The sequence below is a fragment of the Podarcis raffonei genome, chromosome 1 (assembly GCF_027172205.1).
Source record: "Podarcis raffonei isolate rPodRaf1 chromosome 1, rPodRaf1.pri, whole genome shotgun sequence".
NCBI classification, from domain to species: Eukaryota; Metazoa; Chordata; class Lepidosauria; order Squamata; family Lacertidae; genus Podarcis; species Podarcis raffonei.
In genome coordinates this window covers 32,732,483-32,753,413 of record NC_070602.1, presented here as the reverse complement: position 1 = coordinate 32,753,413, position 20,931 = coordinate 32,732,483, and the positions used below count along the sequence as shown (strand labels likewise).

At 40.4% G+C, this 20,931-nt stretch overlaps 1 protein-coding gene across 3 annotated transcripts in view; it reads left to right on the top strand.

The window, feature by feature from the left end:
• Positions 1–20,931, top strand: part of MIPOL1 (mirror-image polydactyly 1) — a 202,225-nt gene that overhangs the window by 52,830 nt on the left and 128,464 nt on the right. For all 3 annotated transcript variants that reach the window (XM_053380083.1, XM_053380065.1, XM_053380074.1), the window contains exons 3-5: positions 4,299–4,530; positions 6,778–6,913; positions 8,700–8,805. In XM_053380083.1, coding sequence (XP_053236058.1) covers positions 4,299–4,530; positions 6,778–6,913; positions 8,700–8,805 — 474 coding nt within the window. The remainder of the gene's footprint in view (positions 1–4,298; positions 4,531–6,777; positions 6,914–8,699; positions 8,806–20,931) is intronic.

Below are 20,931 nucleotides of genomic sequence, written 5' to 3'. Positions count from 1 at the left end.
TATTTGACGGTGGGCGAGTAGGTCTCGTGGTAATCCTGCCCTGGTACCTGTGAAAAACCTCTGGCAACCAATCTGGCTTTGTGTCTGACAACCTTGCCATTCTGGTCTGTCTTGGCCTTGAAGACCCATTTGCTGCCAACCAGTCTCATACCTGGGACTTCCGGTACCAGCTCCCAAGTTTGGTTCCTGTTCAAGGAATCAACTTCAGCCTTCATGGCATTTAGCCAAGGCTCAGTATCTTTAGAGGTTAACTCCTGAACCTCTTTGAAGCTTGAAGGTTCCCACACCTTCTCTGAGCTACTAAGAACAGCAGTTGCCGTCTTAGCAAACTCATCAGCAAATCTCTTCCGAGGTCTTCCTTTGGTCGCCCTTTCAGACCTGCGAACCAGACGCAAGTCTTCTGGACTCATCTCCTCTTTCTTAGGAGAAAAGTGACCAATGGTGAACAGTGGTTCTTCCAGTTCATTGTCAGACGCATCAGATGGTCTGAATGAGGCCTTTGCGCTCTTGTAGTCTGCTGTGTCATCACTGTCACTGACACCAGCAGCAGCGCCGCCCACTGAACTGGAATCCGAACTCTGATCATCATCTTCATCATCATCATCATCATCATCATCATCATCAGTTTCCTCAGCTTTCTCAGCATGATCTGCTTTCTTCACATCACCTACATCTTCCTCTGGGTAACTCTGGAAAATTCCCACATTTTCCCCCCACTTAGGATTGTACTCAACACTCGTGAACTTTATGGATTTAGAGTCAGTCATCCATACTCTGTATGCACCTTTTTCGTACCCCATGAACAAACCATGTGCCCCACGCTTCCCAAGCTTGTTGCTTTGTGGGGTGTGTACCCACATGTCAGAACCAAAGATTCTCATGTGCTTACCTGAAGAAGTGTGCATGCACACGAAAGCTCATACCAAGAACTAACTTAGTTGGTCTTTAAGGTGCTACTGGAAGGAAAAAAATTTTTGTTTTGACTATGGCAGACCAACACGGCTACCTATCTGTAACTGAAGATTGTGTTGTTGATTCAAGTTTTTCGACTTTCAGCAGGATATTGGATAATTGTGAAGATACTTCATCCAGTCTTTTAAAGATACAGTGAAGGGTCTTAATTACTAAGTGTAACTGCTCACAGCTGGGGAACTCCCCCATATCAGATGTTAAACCATCATCCTGTGTTGAGAGTTTTTCTTTCGTATTCTCCTTTACAGGCTTGGCTTTTGAAAAATTTTGAGTCGTCAGAGTTGGAGTGGCTTCTAAATCAATTAGAGGTAGGAAGCGATTTTGGGTTTCCACCGCAAAGCAATGCTCAGCATTGTCACTCCCTCTTCTATTCTGGTGTGGCACCAACCTTGATAGTTTTGGTTTAGGGGATGATAGGGGCTCGTCAAAGTCTCTCAAGCGTTTGTTCTGACCCATACTTTCCTCAGGCCAAGGATTATACGATTCTTAAAATAACATAACATTTGACACACAAATAAGATAGTTAAGACCACCAGAAGATGGCACCGTGGGTGAAAGCTCCTTGGATGGATAATAATAGTGAAGTTTTCCTCTCCACTGCGGTAAAATCCACTTACAACATCAGTCTTTCGTGGACACCTTGGACCCAGTTTGCAGAAGCTTTTCACAAGGGGACGTATTGAAATGTGACAGCCTCAAGATGTCTAGGGGGTAGGGTGCCAAATGTCCTGGCTCCACTGGCCTCTCTCAACCCTCTATGACAACAGCCTGGGCACAAACGATGACTTATCCAGGATTTAAACACCACACAGCGTCTTCCTCTTAAGCCCTCTCTCCAATTAGGATAATGGCATTCTCTTCTCTTTTAGCAGCCGAGGCCGGCCCGTTGATAAGAGAGAAACAAGGAGCAGTCTGCAGCAATCTGGAGCAGGGCCAAATCTCTCAGAAAGTTGCCATAGCATGTAGCTGCAGCAATTATAAAATGCTTCAAAGACTGAGTGGGTCAGTTAAGATAAAATATAAAGGATTAAAAGAAGATTAAAAGAAATCCGAAGAGCACCGGTAAGCGCGTCTTACCTCGGCCAGTGCTGTCCGGAGACACTTCCGGGTCCTATGTGAAGGAAAATATTGCCATGCTTTAAGGTAAAGGGACCCCTGACCGTTAGGTCCAGTCGTGACTGACTCTGGGGTTGCGGCGCTCATCTCACTTTATTCCGGGTCATGTGGCCAGCATGACTAAGCCGCTTCTGGTGAACCAGAGCAGCGCACGGAAACGCCGTTTACCTTCCCGCTAGAGTGGTACCTATTTATCTACTTGCACTTTGACGTGCTTTCGAACTGCTAAGTTGGCAGGATTGCCATGCTTTACTTCAGTCTAAAACTACACATAGTGAAACATAATGTACTGTAAACCCTACATGTAACTGCAGTTTACTAGTAGGAGCCAAAGTCTGTGGTGTCAACTTCTTCAAGTTTCTGTATGAGTCTGCTTTAGTTTTGGTGACGCATAAGAGACACAGATAAATGTACATGGATTCCACTCATGGAGCACAAATACCCCCAATTATGTCAAATGCAAAATGTTCTGAAATCATACACTGCTAAGTATATGATAGGTGCTGTTTACACTAAGGATGGGAAATCAGGGGCCTTCCAAATGCTCCTGAACTTCCAACTTCCATCGGTCCCAACTAGTACAGCTAACAAGGATGATGGGAGTTGCCATTCGACAGTATCTGGAGGATCACAAGTTGCCAATCTCTGGTCTACAGAGCTCTGGCGTTGGATCTTTTGGATTCAGATGGAAATCTTACCAGGAATGGAGGCTAGGACTTTTCTGTATGGCAAGCATGTGCTCCACTACTGATCACCTTAAAAGTCACCAGAATATAAATGGCATTGAGATTCATGTTCTTTCTATTATCGGTCTTGAGAAACCCCAGCTTGAAGGGAAAATTTCCTGTACAAAGTGATTGTGCTGCTGTTGTTCCTTCAAGAAAAAGCAGATTGCAGTAATGTCAACTGGATATTTGAGAAATTAACTTCATTTGCGTATTCAGTTATCTAGTTTACACATAGAACACTTCCCTGTATATGAAGCTATCCTTACAGAAAAAAATGGTCTTATTCGCTAATGTTAGTTTATCTGTTTTAGTGGGTAAATAATGAATTGTATGAAGGTGTCCATAGCATAATAGTTTTGTTAAAGATGCAAAGAAGACGTGCATTCAGTTCCTTGGAAGCACAGCAGAATTTTCAGAAAATTTAAGGGAATTTTTGTACAGACACTGTACACTGCCTTGTGGAGCAGTTTCCTAATGATGTCAGAGCAGCAGTCATGATATGATATATGACATCAGTAATAGGGCATGTAGAAACATAGGTGGGTCAGCTGTGACTGAGGTCTTTGTGGGGAACTTGATCATGAAGCTGATCCCTGTATGAAGCAGCTTTTCCAGCTATATGCTCACTGCTTGGGAAGTGCTGAGGATAGGATGGCAAAGCCCCTTGTGCAGAGGTTGTCAAGCACTCAACAACCAGCTGGCTGTTGGGCACTTGGGAAGCTTTGTGCAAGGGACTGATGGGTGAGTGGAGCAACCCACCTGTCCATCATCTGTTACCAGGTGATTGACAGATGGATTGTCCCAACTATCTGTCACAGTTGATCTGCTAGGGTGGGAATGTTTCCCCACTCCTGTGTTAGACCATAGTTTAGTGTGATGAGAATAAGCCACATGATCCTTAAGGCTCATGTTAGCCGCTTTGAGACTCCTTCGGGTAGTGATAAAGTGGGATATCAAATCCAAACTTCTTTTCTTCTTCTTCTTCTTCTTCTTCTTCTTCTTCTTCTTCTTCTTCTTCTTCTTCTTCATATAGTTCCCCTCCCTTCCTTCTCTTCAAGCACAGTCACAAGGAGCTCCCGCAGCTTGTCATATTGTCGTGATCAATAAACTTTGGATCATGTTAACAACTGTATTTTTGCAACAAACAACGATGAAGCCATGTCTGATTGCAGCCACAGTCTTGGAAGAGTTATACTCGTATGTGATACTTTTTGTATAGTTCAGTACTGAATGACTTTGGGAAATGTGCTGGAGCTCCTCTTCTCTGCCACTTAGATGCAGGGATGCAGGTTGTGTTCAACTTACTAATCCACACAGCTGGTTTTCCATGCTGTGGAAATCCTGGCAGTTAAACTGGCATTAAATTTTACTTGTTTTTACTGAACTTCTTTAGAAGCCAGCAGCGTTGTCATTCAGCTGCATTAAATGCTCATCTTTCATCTTCTTTAATTAAACAGTAAAATGTTGTTATTTTTCTAACAGAAATCTTGGAGCAGAATTCTGAGCAAAAGAACGGTGTCTCTGCTCCCAGTTACCTGAATTTGCACAGTTCTTCAGCAAAATCACAGCCAAGAGAACAAGCCATTCAGACTAAAAGTGAACAGCTAAACTGTTCTGATCAGCCAACATCCAGTTTAAGCATTATGCAAACTGCTTGTACCAAAACTTTGCAGCTACGTAATCTCACTGTCTCTTGCACTGATAAAAGGTTAAGGTAAGCAAGCTGTTCATTTGAGGCTTTTAAAAGCTCAGGGAAGCATTCAGCATCACATGATGGTGATCTTTTGCCAGGGCAAGCTTTATAGCTTCCCACTATGGAATGATCCCTCCTCCTCCCCATGCACATTGTTCCAGGGGTTCTACTGACCCCACACCAAGCAAATTTTGAAGGCACATGGGGGAGAAGGAGGAGGGAATCCCCATAGTGCATGTGGAAGTCCTTATGTAGAGCTTTTGCTGGCAGAACTTGGTTGAATCCCACCTTCAGTTTCTTTTATTATCACAGGAGATAACTTCTTAAATAAGCTAACAAGAATTCAGTGGGCGGTTGTAGAAAAGTGATGGGATGAGACTGGTGTATGTACAGTGGTACCTCAGGTTACAGACGCTTCAGGTTACAGACTCCTCTAACCCAGAAATAGTACCTCAGGTTAAGAACTTTGCTTCAGGATGAGAACAGAAATCATGTTGCGGCGGCAGTGGGAGGTCCCATTAGCTAAAGTGCTACCTCAGGTTAAGAACAGTTTCAGGTTAAGAACGGACCTCCAGAACGAATTAAGTTCTTAACCTGAGGTATTACTGGTACCTCTAGTTACGAACTTAATTCGTTCCGGAGGTCTGTTTTTAACCTGAAACTGTTCTTAACTAGAGGCGTGCTTTCGCTAACGGGGCCTCTTTCTGCTGCTGCGCTGCCGGCACACAATTTCTGTTCTCATCCTGGGGCAAAGTTCTCAACTTGAGGTAACTCTTCCAGGTTAGTGGAACCTGAAGCGTTTGTAGCCTGAGGCCTTTGTAACTTGAGGTACCACTGTAGTTACATGATGGTTGAGACTCTTTGCAGAGCAGGAACAGGTATCTCATCGGAAAGAAAGGAAGATACATCTGCACATGCTTTGTGCATTTATAGCAAATGGCTTATATAAAACTTTACAAAACAGTGCTGTGTTTGTAAATTTAAGAAGCAGCAGTTTCTGCATTGCATTTCTTGAAAGTTTTAAAAATCCAGGAACAACTATGAACGTGTGAACTGGTATAAAACTGCCACCTGGGTCATGTACAGAGGCTTTCCCCCCAGACTTCCTTCCTTCAAACCTATGCCAGGAAATGAACATGGGACCTTCTGGGTGCGATGTGTGTGTTTTACTACACAGCTTTTGTCCTGCCCCTGAATAATAATAATAATAATAAATTTTATTTATATCCCGCCCTCCCCAGCCGAAGCCGGGCTCAGGGCGGCTAACAACAATAAAACAATACAAAAGTACAACACAAACAACACTCTAAAATCATTCATTATAAAATTAATTAAATTCAAGCCACTGGCCACCATTGGGCCAGAGCTCCGCGAAGATTGCCGAGGGAGGGAGTCAGGCTGTGCCCTGGCCAAAGGCCTGGCGGAACAGCTCTGTCTTGCAGGCCCTGCGGAAAGATGTCAAGTCCCGCAGGGCCCTAGTCTCTTGTGACAGAGTGTTCCACCAGGTCGGAGCCACAGTCGAAAAAGCCCTGGCTCTAGTTGAGGCCAGCCTAACTTCTCTGTGGCCTGGGACCTTCAAGATGTTTTTATTTGAAGACCGTAAGTTTCTCTGTGGGGCATACCAGGAGAGGCGGTCCCGTAGGTACGATGGTCCTAGGCCGTAAAGGGCTTTAAAGGTTAAAACCAGCACCTTAAACCTGATCCTGTACTCCACCGGGAGCCAGTGCAGTTGATATAGCACCGGATGAATGTGATCTCGCAGTGAAGACCCCGTAAGGAGTCTCGCCGCAGCATTCTGCACCCGTTGGAGTTTCTGGGTCAGTCTTAAGGGCAGCCCCACGTAGAGCGAGTTACAATAATCCAGTCTGGAGGTGACCGTCGCGTGGATCACAGTGGCTAGGTCAGGGCGAGAGAGGTAAGGAGCCAACTGCTTAGCTTGGCGGAGATGGAAAAATGCTGCCTTTGTTATAGCTGCAATCTGCGCCTCCATGGAAAGGGAGGTGTCGAAGATTACACCCAAACTCTTAACGGACGGTGCTGGCACTAACTGCGCCCCCGCAAGAGATGGGAGTTGCCCCCCCAATCCCATATCGCCCCGTCCCAGCCACAGGACCTCTGTCTTCGAAGGATTTAGCTTCAACCGGCTCCCACGTAACCATCCAGCCACAGCTTCCAGACATCTGGAATGTAGCAAGTATCACGTTGAACGAGAAGATTCTTTGTTGAACGAACTGATCAGTGAAGTTTTTCTTCCTTTTTTCATTCTAGCTCTACTGAAAAGCAAGGAAGAGAAGTTATGCCTGACAACATGGATCCTTTACATGTCACAGCAAACCTAGATAAAGAAAAGGATATTACATTCCTCTTAAGGGAATTGGACGTTCTAAGGACAAACAATAAAAAGGTACAGTGAAATATTCTAAGCCTATCAACCTACTCTAATTTTTCTTTATTGTTTGTTTTGATTGACAAGATATAGCTTCCTTTTGTTGCAGGGATCATTTGATTCATGGTTTGTTAATCTTTGTATATTCTTCTTGTCTGCCTTTTTGTTTTTGTTTTAAAGTCAGTGACATCACAGATAGTGCCATCTAGATTCTTTTGCAGTTCTTTTTGGCTCAGATTTGGAAATTTGGAAAGGCTGGCCTTGTTCAGAACTGACTATGATTTAATTAAACACTCTGAATAACCTGGATCAAAGCTGATAGAAAGAGACTCCCATGTAACAAAGCAAACTCTTTGGTTTGCATTGATGATTAAGAGATCCATTGTACATTAAAAATTGTACATATTTACAGTATTTTTTCCACTTCTCAGAACAGTCAGTCTGTGCAAGGTTTTTGACGTTATCAGATTAAGCATCCCTCAGATGTGCTTTGTTATACTAACAGCAATCTATTTTTCATAAATTAAATGGTAAAATCCTCAGTAAATTGTTTTGCAGATATAATCAAACTTCATTATCAAAATAATAATGTTACATTAACCATTACATTTTTTCGTTAAGAGATAGAAGTGCATGGTGGATTTTAGAATAAAGATAGTAACACAATAAGTTAGAAATTACAGATTATTATTGATCTCAAGTGCTGAAAAATATGTATGCATTACACTTCTGTTCAAATGCAACATTGTTTTCATTATGAAGGATATATACACTCTGAAGAGAAACCAGAGTGTAGAGACATATCCAAGTTTACTTTTTATTTTTTGCTCAGTTTATTTGAAGTTCCTTATATGGAGTAATTGAAACCTCTGTTGCACTGTTTATTAGCTCCCTTAACTTTTAAGACCATGATTTTGCAATGCTGTTGCATGTATGCATGTATGTTTATTATTATTATTTATTCCATTTATAATCCCACCCTTCATGAAGAGATTTCAGAGCATGCTGCAAAAAACACCAGTAAAATCATTAAACCACGAGTTTAAAGCAACAGGCAAAAATTAACAAAGCACAGGTAAACAACAAATGATGAAATCAATAGTGACAGGCATATTAACTCAATCCTTTCCAAATGTTTTGGCCATGTGGCTTAGTGTGCTTTTCTTGTTTGTTTGTTTGTTTGTTTGCTCTTACTTGTTGTTAATAACCACCTATCTGTGCTGTACAATATGGAATGTTTGACGTAACACTGGAGCTACAGTTGGGTGGGGTTAGGGATGAGAAATATCAATTTAATTATGTGGATAATGCTCTGCTACCACCCCTGAATTATGCTGTAGATTAGGGTGAGCAATTCCTGTTCTGGAATTGCTAACCACATCTGAAAACTCAACCAGGTAAATTAGCACACTTTGGGGGCCTTGACCTTTTGCTTAAGGCTGCAATACTTTGCACCCTTTCTAGCGGGTAAGTTCTGCTGAGCTCCAGAAACTTCCCTTCTCTGGTCAACATGCTTTAGGATTGTTCTCTTTGTGTGTATGTTAGGTAGGTTAAGAGTTTGTGAAATTAAATTTGGAATATACGTAGGTTCCTTTCCCTTCATAACGCATCAGGATGGAAGTGGGCGGCAATTTCATTTTTTAAAGTTATTTATATGAAAACAAAAATGTAAGAGTTGTGTTTACGTTGCTCGATGTTTGTTGAGTCATTTTGTGAGAACGAAATGCATCTCTTTCTTGCAAGTTAATATTGTGCCCGTGCACTTTTACATACCAATAACAATGTCGCCGTTTCGACTCTTCAGCTTCAGGACCGGCTGTCTGAAAAAGACAAGGAGCTGAAGACAATAAAGCTGGACTTAGAGCTGCAGGAGAGAGTGGCAGAAGCGAAGATTGCAGAAAAGGCTGCAGGTGCAGTAGATGAGCGTTTAACAGATGGCCATAGGGCTCCTACAGCCCGTTTGGTTGCTATATGACGTGGCCTAATGAACATTAGATGTATTTGCTAAAGGAGGGGTGCTTTGACTTCTTTATATGAGGCTGTTTAAAGTTGCTTGGAAAAGAGGTGGCTTTAACATCCTGGTACTGGTATTAGTAAGAGCTTTACCTGTATTCATACTGATTTGGGCATTAAATGAATTGTTAACACCATGTCAATCCAATCACAAAAAGGTTGTTTGTTTTGTTGGAAGGTCCTGAACAAACAAGGGAAATAATGATTACCACGGCCACTACCTTTCAACCAGCAGTTCAAATACCCACTTATTGTTTTAGCTTGTTCAGAGAGATGCTACCACCCCTCCTTCCACACACCTTTGTATGGAGATCTTCATGTTTCTCTCAGCTGGAGACCTGAACCTCTGTTTGGTGAGCAGGGAATTCAGGTTTTTAACCAATGAAAGAAATGTTGCTTTAGAGTGATGATAGATCTTCTCCAGTGGCTTGCTCCACGCATCATACTGCGGCCAAACCACAGTTTCCTGGGAGATGTATCAATACAACAGCCAGCATCAGTATCAGGGCCAGACCGCCACCATCTCTTGATCAGCAGAGAACTGGGCAATTTAAGGAAACTTGCTTCTCAGCTGATCAAGTTCCCTGCCTCTATCTCATGCTAGTAATAACAGTAATATCTGTTATCTGGTTTCCTTGCTTTCTCTCCAGCTGTCCAGATTTGTTGTTGTTTAGTCGTGTCCGACTCTTCGTGACCCCATGGACCAGAGCACACCAGGCACTCTGTCTTCCACTGCCTCCCGCAGTTTGGTCAAACTCATGTTCGTAGCTTCGAGAACACTGTCTAACCATCTCATCCTCTGCCGTCCCCTTCCCAACATCAGGGTCTTTTCCAGGGAGTCTTCTCTTCTCATGAGGTGGCCAAAGTATTGGAGCCTCAGCTTCACGATCGTGTTATTGATTTTGACTCCTTTTCTTAACCTCATTCAGCCCTCTGCCCTCCAGTATCCTCCTTTAGTTTTACTCTCTCCCTGCCCCTATCACCTGCATGACCCTTTCTTCCCAGTCGTCTCTTGCGTTCCTTAGAGATGTGGATGGACTCATTAGATGCTTGTCCAACTTGTAGGCTATGTTCTATTTTCTTTAACGAATTGCATATTCGTTTATTCTAAGCCAGAGTCTTGGTGTTAGCTCCTCGTCTTAGAAAACTCTTTTGGCTGTGGCTCACCATGACTATGGGCTAAAGATCCTAAAGTAAGTTCCTTGAGTATATAAATGTAATGGTAAACATATGTAGACAAGGACACTTGGTGACAATGTTATGAAGCTGGTAAGAGGTTTGAAAGATAAATGGGAATATGGCTTCTTCGCTAGCATGATTGTGAAAAGGTTGTAACATTATTAAAGCTAATTCTCCGTAATATGCTTAATAGTAGTGGATCTGACTTGGGTAGATGTAATTCCCATCTCATTGGCAAAGTGAATGGAAGTGGGTTGGGGAATAGTGTAGAATTTTCAGTTGATTGGCTTTCTACAGTGTCAGTAAAGCGATTGATTGATATTACCAACATCTGTAAGATAGGCTAGCCATTCTGAATCACAATGACAGAACCCTAAATATTTGCAACACAAATTAAATGCATATTTAAAGTAACCCTATGGTTTTTTTGACATATATATAAAAAAACTACCATAAAACCCTTACATAGATCATAGTTACATCTTGATTATCTACCAACTAAACATTTACAGGATGTGAACTGTTTGGATTAAATTCCAAGTTATATGTTTGTTTTGGGGATGTTTGCACAGCGTTTTACTTCTGTGTATATAATAGAGAAATATTTTATTCAGTGTAGACTTTCTTTGCTCATTCAAGCTCATGGAGGAAAACTGGATAAAAAACACATGAGCCATAATCCAGTAGGGTGATCTGTGCACAGAAGTGGCATATGTATGGATGGTTCCCTGGGTAAGATCCTGCACGCTGTTTATGGAGAACCCCATATCCTGCACTTGAAGGTGGCACATATTGTGTGCTTTGCTGAACTCTGTAGATTTTGCTTCTATTTTAAAAAAATCTCAAAAGCAGCTTTTTCCCAGATGTATTTGAATTAAGATAGGTTAGTTTGGGTTGTCTTCAAAAGATGTTAATGCTGTATGTTGCTGGGATTCACTACTGTTAATCACTGCAGTTGGTATTAAACTAAGGTTTATTCAGGGTGGACCTACTGAAATTAATGGACCTAACTTAATCATGTTTATTAATTTCAATGAGTCTACTCTGAGTAAAACCTAGTTGCTTAATACCCGTCATTGTGTGCTTTGCTTATCATATTTAGATTCCACTTTTACATCCAGATACAACATACAGATGAATGTTTATCTTACATTTGAAACTGTGATAAAATCATGACAGAAGACCGTGTAATAAAAGGCATTGAGGAAGTGTGTTATAAAACTTTTAACTTGTACTTTGAGAAGGATCTTAAAATAAGAAAACACAAGCTGAAAAGCCCTTGTTAATATGAAACAGGGAGGAAGAGTACAAAATACAGAATGTTGATCCCTGTATAATCACTAAAACAATATTTTCATCAATTTATCAAAGCTGTGATGTAACTTTTATAAATATTATCTATGTCTAACAAACATGTATCTTTGTGTGTGTGTGTGTGTGTGTGTGTGTGCATGCACACACACACACTTGAAAGAAACACACATGCAAAAAGTTTCCCCCGGGATTTCCATAGTAGCCAATCAGGCTGTTGACAAAACTGGCTTTGAAATTCAAAAGCAGCTTCCCTTGTTAGTAAGATTCCTGCTTTTTTGGTGTTTGAGAAGAAGTTAACTGGGAGAAATAGTGCAAGGAAGCAGATGGAGAATTAAAACAGCAAGGAAATATAGCTAGGGTGGAAAATATGCACACCATCAATGTGGATGCTCATGTTAGCATACAAAGAGAATATACATAGGTCTGTACCTTGGACCTGTGTTCAAGTCTCATCCCAGCCGTCAATTTACTGGACAGTTTTAGATGAGTCCTAGCATTTTATATATCTGGGCAGAAAATGGGAATAAGAATGATTCAGTCCTTTCACATTTAAAAAGCTGGGTTAAACATTTTTGTATTAGTATACATTTGGTTTTGTGCACAGTTCACTGGGTTTGGGAATCTGTGTGCTGCTACATGCCTCTTTAGAAATACTGGGGCATATTTTAGAAGAAATGGTCAGTTGACCAACTCAGTTCTGTGGCCACTAGAGGCTGCTATTCCTTCTTAGTGTTTAGTTAGTTTATTCCTTCGTTCGTTTAATTATTTAAAGCATTTTCCTCTGCTCTTCAGCCAAAAAGCCTCCCAGAGCAAATTGCAAATTGTCCCTTCAGGATTACAATATAAAAAGATATAGGAAGCTGCCTTGTATTGGGTCAGGCCATTGGCTCAACTCAGTCTCTTCTGCACTGTCTGGCATTGTGGGACTTTTACCTGGAGATGCTGGAGATTGAATATGGTCCTTTTGAATGTGAAGTAGATGCTGTCCCAGTGAGGATAAAAGCCAACTGTGGCACTAGTTCTTAGTTCCAAAGTTCCTACAATGACTGGCTGCAATGGAAACAATTCAAGGAGAGAAGAAGCCCAACGTTGCTGGTTTCTCAGCTGGCCAGAAGCACTGTCCCCGCTTTCCATCTCCTGATGCTGGTGGAGCGATGGTTGCAAAATGGCAATTAGCGTTTCACAGCTTCTTATAGTTGGAGGGAAAGCGGTATACAGTGGTACTTTGGGTTACATACGCTTCAGGTTACAGACTCCGCTAACCCAGAAATAGTGCTTCAGGTTAAGAACTTTGCTTCAGGATGAGAACGGAAATTGTGCTCCAGCGGCGCGGCAGCAACAGGAGGTCCCATTAGCTAAAGTGGTGCTTCAGGTTAAGAACAGTCTCTTTTTTTTTTAATAATTTTTTATTCATTTACATCAAAAGAAAAAACAAACAAAAAACATATTAGTTTCACATCAAAATTTCACAACATATTCCTTTTCAGGACTTCCTCCAGCTTATCCGTAAATCATCCGTAGTTATAATTTAAGTTACGCATTTCTTAATTTTGTATTGACATTATTTATATCTTTCTTTCTATTCCCTTTAGACAATATTTCTTAGTCTTTCACAGTGCTTCTTTAAATCCCATTAGCGTTATCTGTCCTTCACTTATATGTTCCAGATATTCCACAAATTTCCCCCTGTCCTCGATGAACTTTTGGTCTCTTAAGTATCTAATCTTTCCTGTCAATTTATCCAGCTCCGCATAGTCCAACAAGTTCATTCTCCATTCTTCCACAGTCGGTATTTCTTGCTGTTTCCATTTCTGGGCTAGTAACACTCTTGCTGCTGTTACTGCATATTGAAAAAATTTACAATCTTTTCTTTTTATCTCGTTTCCTAATATCCCTAACAGAAAGACTTCTGGTTTCTTTATAAATGTATATTTTAGAATCTTCTTCAATTCATTATATATTTTTTCCCAGAAGTCTTTCACTTTCTTACATTCCCACCACATATGATAAAAAGAACCTTCTTTATCTTTGCACTTCCAACACTTATTACATGTCTTATACATTTTTGCTAATTTTACGGGTGTCATATACCACCTATAAAACATTTTCATAACATTTTCTTTTAACGTTATACATGCAGTAAATTTTAAGCCTTCCTTCCATAGTTTTTCCCAGTCCTCAAATTGTATGTTGTGACCCACATCTCTGGCCCAGTGAATCATTACCGACTTAACTTCTTCATCCTTTAGATTCCATTCTAACAACAACTTGTACATTTTGGATAGTATTTTCCCATCATTATCTATGATTTCCATCTGAAATTTAGAATCCTTATCCACATAGCCATGTTCCTTACTGTCTTTCCTAAACATTTCATTTATTTTAAAATAATGCAACCAATCATATACATAATCTTTAACCTGCTCATATGGTTTCATTTTCCATTTTCCTCCTTCTTTAAATAACAGTTGACTATATGTTATCCATTTACTACTCATATTAATTTTCTTTACACTCAAAACTTCTAGAGGAGATAACCAGTGTGGCACTCTAGGTTCTAATAGGTTTTTATACCTATCCCATATTTCAATTAAAGGACCTCGGAAGATGTGGTTCTCGAAACCTTTATGGACTTTCCTTTTCTCGTACCATAAATACGCATGCCATCCAAATCTGTTGTCAAACCCCTCTAAGTCAAGCAGTTCGTTGTTTTCTAGTTTAACCCAATCTTTCAACCAGCAAAGGCATGATGCCTCATAATACAATTTCAAATCCAGCAGGGCAAAGCCTCCCCTTTCTCTTATATCTGTTAACAACTTAAATTGAATTCTTGGCTTTTTGCCCTGCCAAATATATCTTGAAATCGCTCTTTGCCACTCTTTGAAAACTCTATTCCCCTTAATTATGGGGATAGTCTGAAATAAAAATAACATTTTTGGTAGCACATTCATCTTAATTGTAGAAATCCTTCCCCAAAATGACAATTTCATTCTTCCCCACACCTCCAGGTCCTTTCTTATTTCATTCCACACTGGCTCGTAATTATTCTTGTATAAATCTATATTTTTAGGAGTTACCCATATTCCAAGATATTTAACCTTTTTAACCACCTCTATCTGTGATTGTTGTTGCATTATTTCTATTGCACTTTGGTCCATATTCTTCACGATCATTTTCATTTTCTTCTTATTTAATTTAAAACCTGCCACTCCTCCAAACTGTTCCATTTCCTTCAATACTTCTTTTACTGTAATTATTGGCTCTTCGATCATTATTACCAAGTCATTTGCGAACGCTTTAATCTTATATTCATTTTGTCCGATTGTCACTCCTTTTATTTTCTTATTTTGTCTAATCGAATTCAAAAGGACTTCTAACACCGTTATAAATAATAGTGGTGAAAGTGGGCATCCCTGTCTTGTTCCTTTCTGTATCTTTATTTCTTCTGTAACTACATTATTTATAATCAGTTTAGCTTTTTGTTCTGTATAGATTGCCTTTATTCCATTAAAAAATTCTTTGCCGACTTCCATATGTTCCAAATTTTTCAACATAAAGTCCCATACTACATTGTCGAAAGCCTTCTCTGCATCCACAAACATCATTATGGCTTGTTTATCATTCCTGGCAGACAGATATTCCATCATATTAATTATATTTCTTATATTGTCTTTCATCTGCCTGCCTGGAAGAAAACCTGCCTGGTCCTTATGAATAATTTCTAGTAATATATTCTTCATCCTCTTTGCAAGGATTCCTGCAAATATTTTGTAGTCTGTGTTTAGTAGTGAAATCGGCCTATAATTTTTGACTTGGGTTAGATCTGAATCCTGTTTTGGAATAAATGTAATGTATGCCTCTTTCCATGTTTCCGGAATTTCTCCTTCTCTTAGAATGTTGTTCATCACTTCCTTCAATGGCATCATCAAAATAGATTTCATTTCTTTGTAGTAGCACGCGGTGAATCCATCTGGCCCTGGAGCCTTCCCCCTTTTTAAATCTTTTATTACTTCTTTTATCTCTTTCAATTGGTGTATTCAGTTGATCTTTTTTATTTGTCGGGATCTTCTGCACCTTTTTATCTTTCAAAAATCTCTCTATTTTCCTCAAATTGTTCCTTTCTTTATTTTTATATAACCTTCTATAATAGTCCAAGAACCCCTTTCTAATTTCTTTCGGGTTGGTTATCTCTTCTCCTTCCAAAGTAATTTTATTTATTGTACTCTGTTCCTTTCTTTTTTTAATTTACCATGCAAGCCATTTTCCTGATTTGTTCAAAAATTCGAAATTTCTTTGTCTCAGTTTTTTGATATTCCATTCCACTTCTCTATTTATTATAGTTGCGAACTGAGCTTGTAGGGCTTTAATGTTTTCTTTTATTTTCGAGCTGTTTGGTTTCTTAATTAGTTTTTGTTCGTTGTCCATTATCTGCTTCAAGATTTCTTCTTTACCTTTTTCTCTGTTCTTATTTTTAATTGTGTTCTGCTGTATGAAGAATCCTCTCATTACTGCCTTGCTTGCATCCCAAACCATCAGGTTAAGAACAGTCTCAGGTTAAGAACGGACCTCCGGAACGAATTAAGTACTTAACCCGAGGTACCACTGTATATGTCAAAGGTGCGAAAGCAGGAATGGAATGGAAGGTGGGTGGAAGAAGAGGAAACATAACTAGAGAACAAAAATGTTAGGGGAACCCAGAGGCTGAGAAACCACACAAGGTGTCAGTATGCCTAATTCTGAAGCAGATTAATGTTAAGCGGATGCGTGATTTAAGGAGACAAACAGGCAATCATTAGGATTAGTAGAAACGTTTTGTCATCTGATACACAAACTATATGTTCTGGTTTCCAAGGAACTGAGATATCCTTGTGACACATAGCTTCACAACATGAATACTTGCCAAATACTCACAACGTGTGTGTGTGTGTGTGTGTGTGTGTGTGTGTGTGTAACGTGTGTGTGTCAATATTTTTTGGAAGAAAACTTGAAAACAGATTTGATGCTGTAATTTTGATCATTATGTCCAATTAAGAATGAAGCTTTCTGTGGAGTCCTCTGTTAAATCTTCTTAATGTCATGATTTGTCTCTTCACTTAAAAATGTATGTGGTTTTTTAATATTACCAACCTTACATTCTTGAGCATGCAGATAGTCCACTGAAGGCTAGCAGGCTAATTCCTCGAGATGGCACCAGGCTTTAGCTGATGAGTAAAGACTCTCGTATCAGATCTAAATCAGTGTTGACCATATATGAAATAGGAAGGATAGGAACTTGCCTTAGAGGGCTAGTGTGAGGATGAGAGAAACTAAAGCATTTTCAACCTGACCTGAAATGTGCCACTGTTAGATTTTGAATATGCATATATGATAGTTTATCCAATTCTGTCCCAATAGTTCCTGCTATTGAGGCCTGAGGATGTGCAGAAGGTGCTTCTGACTGTCCATCCAACCACTTGCCCTCTGTCCATCCTGCAAGTTGTGGGGTGTTGACCAGGGAGGAGCAAGAGGCGATTAACACATCTTTATGTGAGGGGGTTGTCCCTTTTGTACTTCTTCTGTTGAAGCTGAGAGTTGCCAGGATTTTTTTTTTTCAGTGGGAACTGGCCAGAACTGGGAGGCTTATGAATGTACAAAACATGGCTACCTTCTGCTGAAAAAACACTGGCTAACAGTTTGCTTCCAGTTTCCAGTGTTTTTTCAGCAGAAGGTAGCCATGTTTTGTGCATTCATAAGCCTCCCAGTTCTGGCCAGTTCCCGCTGAAAAAAATCCTGGCAACTCTCAGCTTCAACAGAAGAAGTACAGAAGGGACAACAACCTCACACAAAGATGTTCTCGAAGCTACAAACATGAGTCTGGCCAAACTGCGGGAGGCAGTGGAAGACAGGAGTGCCTGGCGTGCTCTGGTCCATGGGGTCACGAAGAGTCGGACACGACTAAACGACTAAACAACAACAACAGTTTGCTTGATTCAGGCATGGCTGGAAGAAGAGTAGGACTTTGTTAAAAAAGACTAGGCCTTGGTTGTTATATTAAAAAACCAGTGCAGTGCTTAAGTCTGACTCACTGAAGGCCAAGAGACCAAAGTCCAACTTACTCAAACACTAGCAGGAAAATAATGTTTTCGAGAGCTACTTTATTGTGGTAACAAAGTGACTGAGATGCAAACCTAGAAGCTTTTGGCTCACATCTTGATTCTGCTAGGAACTGCTAGACAGCAATCTATGGTCTCTAAGTCCTGCTGTGTACAAATTGGGAATGATGTCCTTTGCAGGGTTGTTGTAATAATTACAAAGATAATATTTGCAAAGCACCCTAAAAGGCTGATTATAGTTCATAATATTTGAATGCGGTCTTTGTTGTTTATAAGAGAAACATATGGGACCCAACCAACAGCTTACCTTTTCACTGCACCACTGAGGAGAGAATATTTTTATTTTTCATACTATTAATGAATATCACTTGTACGTCAAAATGGCTTCTCAATGGTTTATAACTATAAAATCAATCTGTGATTAAAAGGCAGAAAAGCATTAAAACATCCTTAATTAAAATATATAATTAAACACACAGCAATTAAAACAGTTTCGAAACAGTTAAAACAAGAAAGTCACAAGTTCCATTCAAGTGAACGCTTGCCTAAACAGCAGCATTTTCAGGAGCTGGTGGAATGTCCACACTGATGAGACCTCTTGAATTTCAGCAGAGATGGCTTTTCACAACCGTGTTGCCACCCGTGAAGAAGCCCACCTCCATGTTACAAGCTGATGGGCATCAAACATTGGCAAAACTAACTGTGTTTCATTAGCTGATCTCAGTACCCTTAATGGGTAGTGAAGAGGAAGATGGTTTTTCAGGGAGCCTGTCCAGAGTTACCATATTTTTCCTGTATAAGACTAGGTTTCCCCCCTAAAAATAATGTCAAAAATTAGGGGAACGTCTTATACTCTGAGCCATCTTCCCCCATTTTCTTAAATCTGAGTCCCCAAAAATAGGGGGCGTCTTATACATGGGGGCATCTTATAGCTGGAAAAATACGGTATTTAGGCTTTGTATGTAAGTAGCAGAAGCTTAACATTGTCTCAGTAACTAATAGGCAGCCAGTGCCGAACCCGGGCCTCTGTGCTCAATAAGAAACAACACTCACCATCCAGGCCGTGGCATTCTGCACTAGCTGCAGCCTCCATAACAGCCCAACAAAGAGCATGTTCCAGTAGTCCAGGTGTGTGGTTACCAATGTATGTGTCACAGTGGCCAGGTTTCCCTGTCCATGAAAGGGTGTGATTGATGCACCAACCAAAGCTGATGTTAGGCACTCTTTGCCACAGACACCACCTGGGCCTCCATGGGCAAAGATGGGCAAAGCAATGGATGTGACTTTTCCAGTTGTACTGTAAGCTGTATTCAAGCCATGGATTTCTACACACATCTTTCTCCATCCAGGCAATTAGAAGGCATTAGAACAGTTCAAGCACGCATTCCAGCATTTAGGAGGGAATAGTGGTATGGCCTAGGAGAAGGAGATGAGGCCATTATAGGCCTTTCTAAGGGCCCCCAGTTAATCCTACCTCTTTTTCTTTGTCTGGTCCACAGTGTGCACCCCTTTCTCTTTACCACCATAAACCATAGGTTCCCACACCCTCATCGGGTCTGTTTGCCAGACCCTCCAAGTGTCCCTATTTTCCAGGGATGTCCCTGATTTAGAGAAGCTGTATTGGTTTCTGATTTGGTCCTGGAATGTCCCAATTTTTCTTAGGATATCCCTATTTTCATTGGAGAAATGTTGGAGGGTATGGAGCAGGCACAGGCAAACTCGGCCCTCCAGACGTTTTGGGACTACAACTCCCATCATCCCTAGCTAACAGGACCAGTGGTCAGGGATGATGGGCGTTGTAGTCCCAAAACATCTGGAGGGCCCAGTTTGCCTATGCCTGGTATCGAGTTTTCCGACCCCTGTCTGAAGGCAATCCTGTATAAGGAAGTTTTTTAAATGTTTAATGTTATGTTTTTATATATGCTGGAAGCTGCCCAGAGTGGCTGGGGCAACCCAGTAAGGTGTGTGGGGTATAAATAGTAAAATTATTGTTATGGAATAGGATGTCCCTATTTTCATCCCTTATCTCAGTTCCGCCCTTTTCTTTCTTCATTTTCTGTATCTGCTGCTCCTCACCTCCCCAGCTCTGCCATTTCTTTGCTATGTCCAGTGGTGGTACTTTTCACTCTTATGAATCTGTACAGTCTTTCGTAATGGTAGAACCTGATGTTATCCAATGAAGCTGAAACATAGGAGCTTAAGGGTAGACAAAATGGGGGCACAATCAGCCCCAAAGTATTAAGTTTTGGAGCCTTGTTCTGGTAGCTAAATGCCACTTTAGTAAAAACCACCTTAAAAATTTCTGTAGCTGGTTCAACACATGCAATAGGGCAGGATGTTCCAGGTAAACACGGTCAGGCAGCCAGTTTGTTCATATTTGTTGTTTTATTAAAGTCTTTGGCCAATGGCCATGTTGCCATTGAGAAAATATATTGTCTATGCTAAAAGTCAGGTTATTGCTACTGTTTTTATAAAAAAAAATCTATCAGGCAAATAACCATTAACAATAATTTAACTGTTTGTTCCTCATTTGTATGAAAATGTTGCCTTTTGCTGAGACCTTCAGCGGTTTATCATGAACATCAGAAGCAGAGAGGAGTTAAAGGACTTTATCCCCCACAAATTTTGAGCAGGCAGAAAACCAGGGTGGAGTGACCATTCCACACACAGAAAATAAGATTATCTAATTTTGCTGAGTAGCACAGAGTAATTTACAGTGTGGAATTTGGGTGGAGGGGTGTTGGTTCCAAGCACCCAGCTTGAGAATCATTCATAACCTGCACAGTTCTGGTGAGATTAAGAGAAAGTAGTATCCAACATATATACAGCTGTTACATATGCACTTAAAAGCAGCACCATAATGCTTTAAGTGCCAAGCATTTATAAAACTATAGTCTGGCTGCATCTGTGTTTAATAAATGCAGCTCCCCTCAACAACTAACATTGTTTGTGCACATATTATAAAATAGAGAGCAGCACCACAAATAATTTCCACAAGTAATTTGTCGTGAGTTTATAGTTTACAGGAAACACTTTTCAGAGTTACCTTAATTTGTATTCTGTGTGTATATTCCATATTCCAGTTCTTTTGAAATGCTCGTTTAAATTCCCCTGCAAATTTCTCTCATTGTATCACTCTTCCTTTTTGTCTTTCAATGAGGATTTTAAACTTAAGTGACACACATTACTTTAAATGAGGTGGGAAAAGTTATGATTGTTGTGGTAGTAAACAAGCAACAGTTTGGTCTTGGAGGAGAGAACAATCCAGTAACACACAAGAATAAGGATTATATTTGCATTGGTAATTCCATATTACCTTAAAAGTGCTCCTTTTTATCTTTCGCTGATCAGTAAAGGAAAATATCTACCATTTCATTTAAGCTCAATCGACAGACTTTTTTTTAGATGCCATTTATTTTTTCTTTCTTGCATGTCATC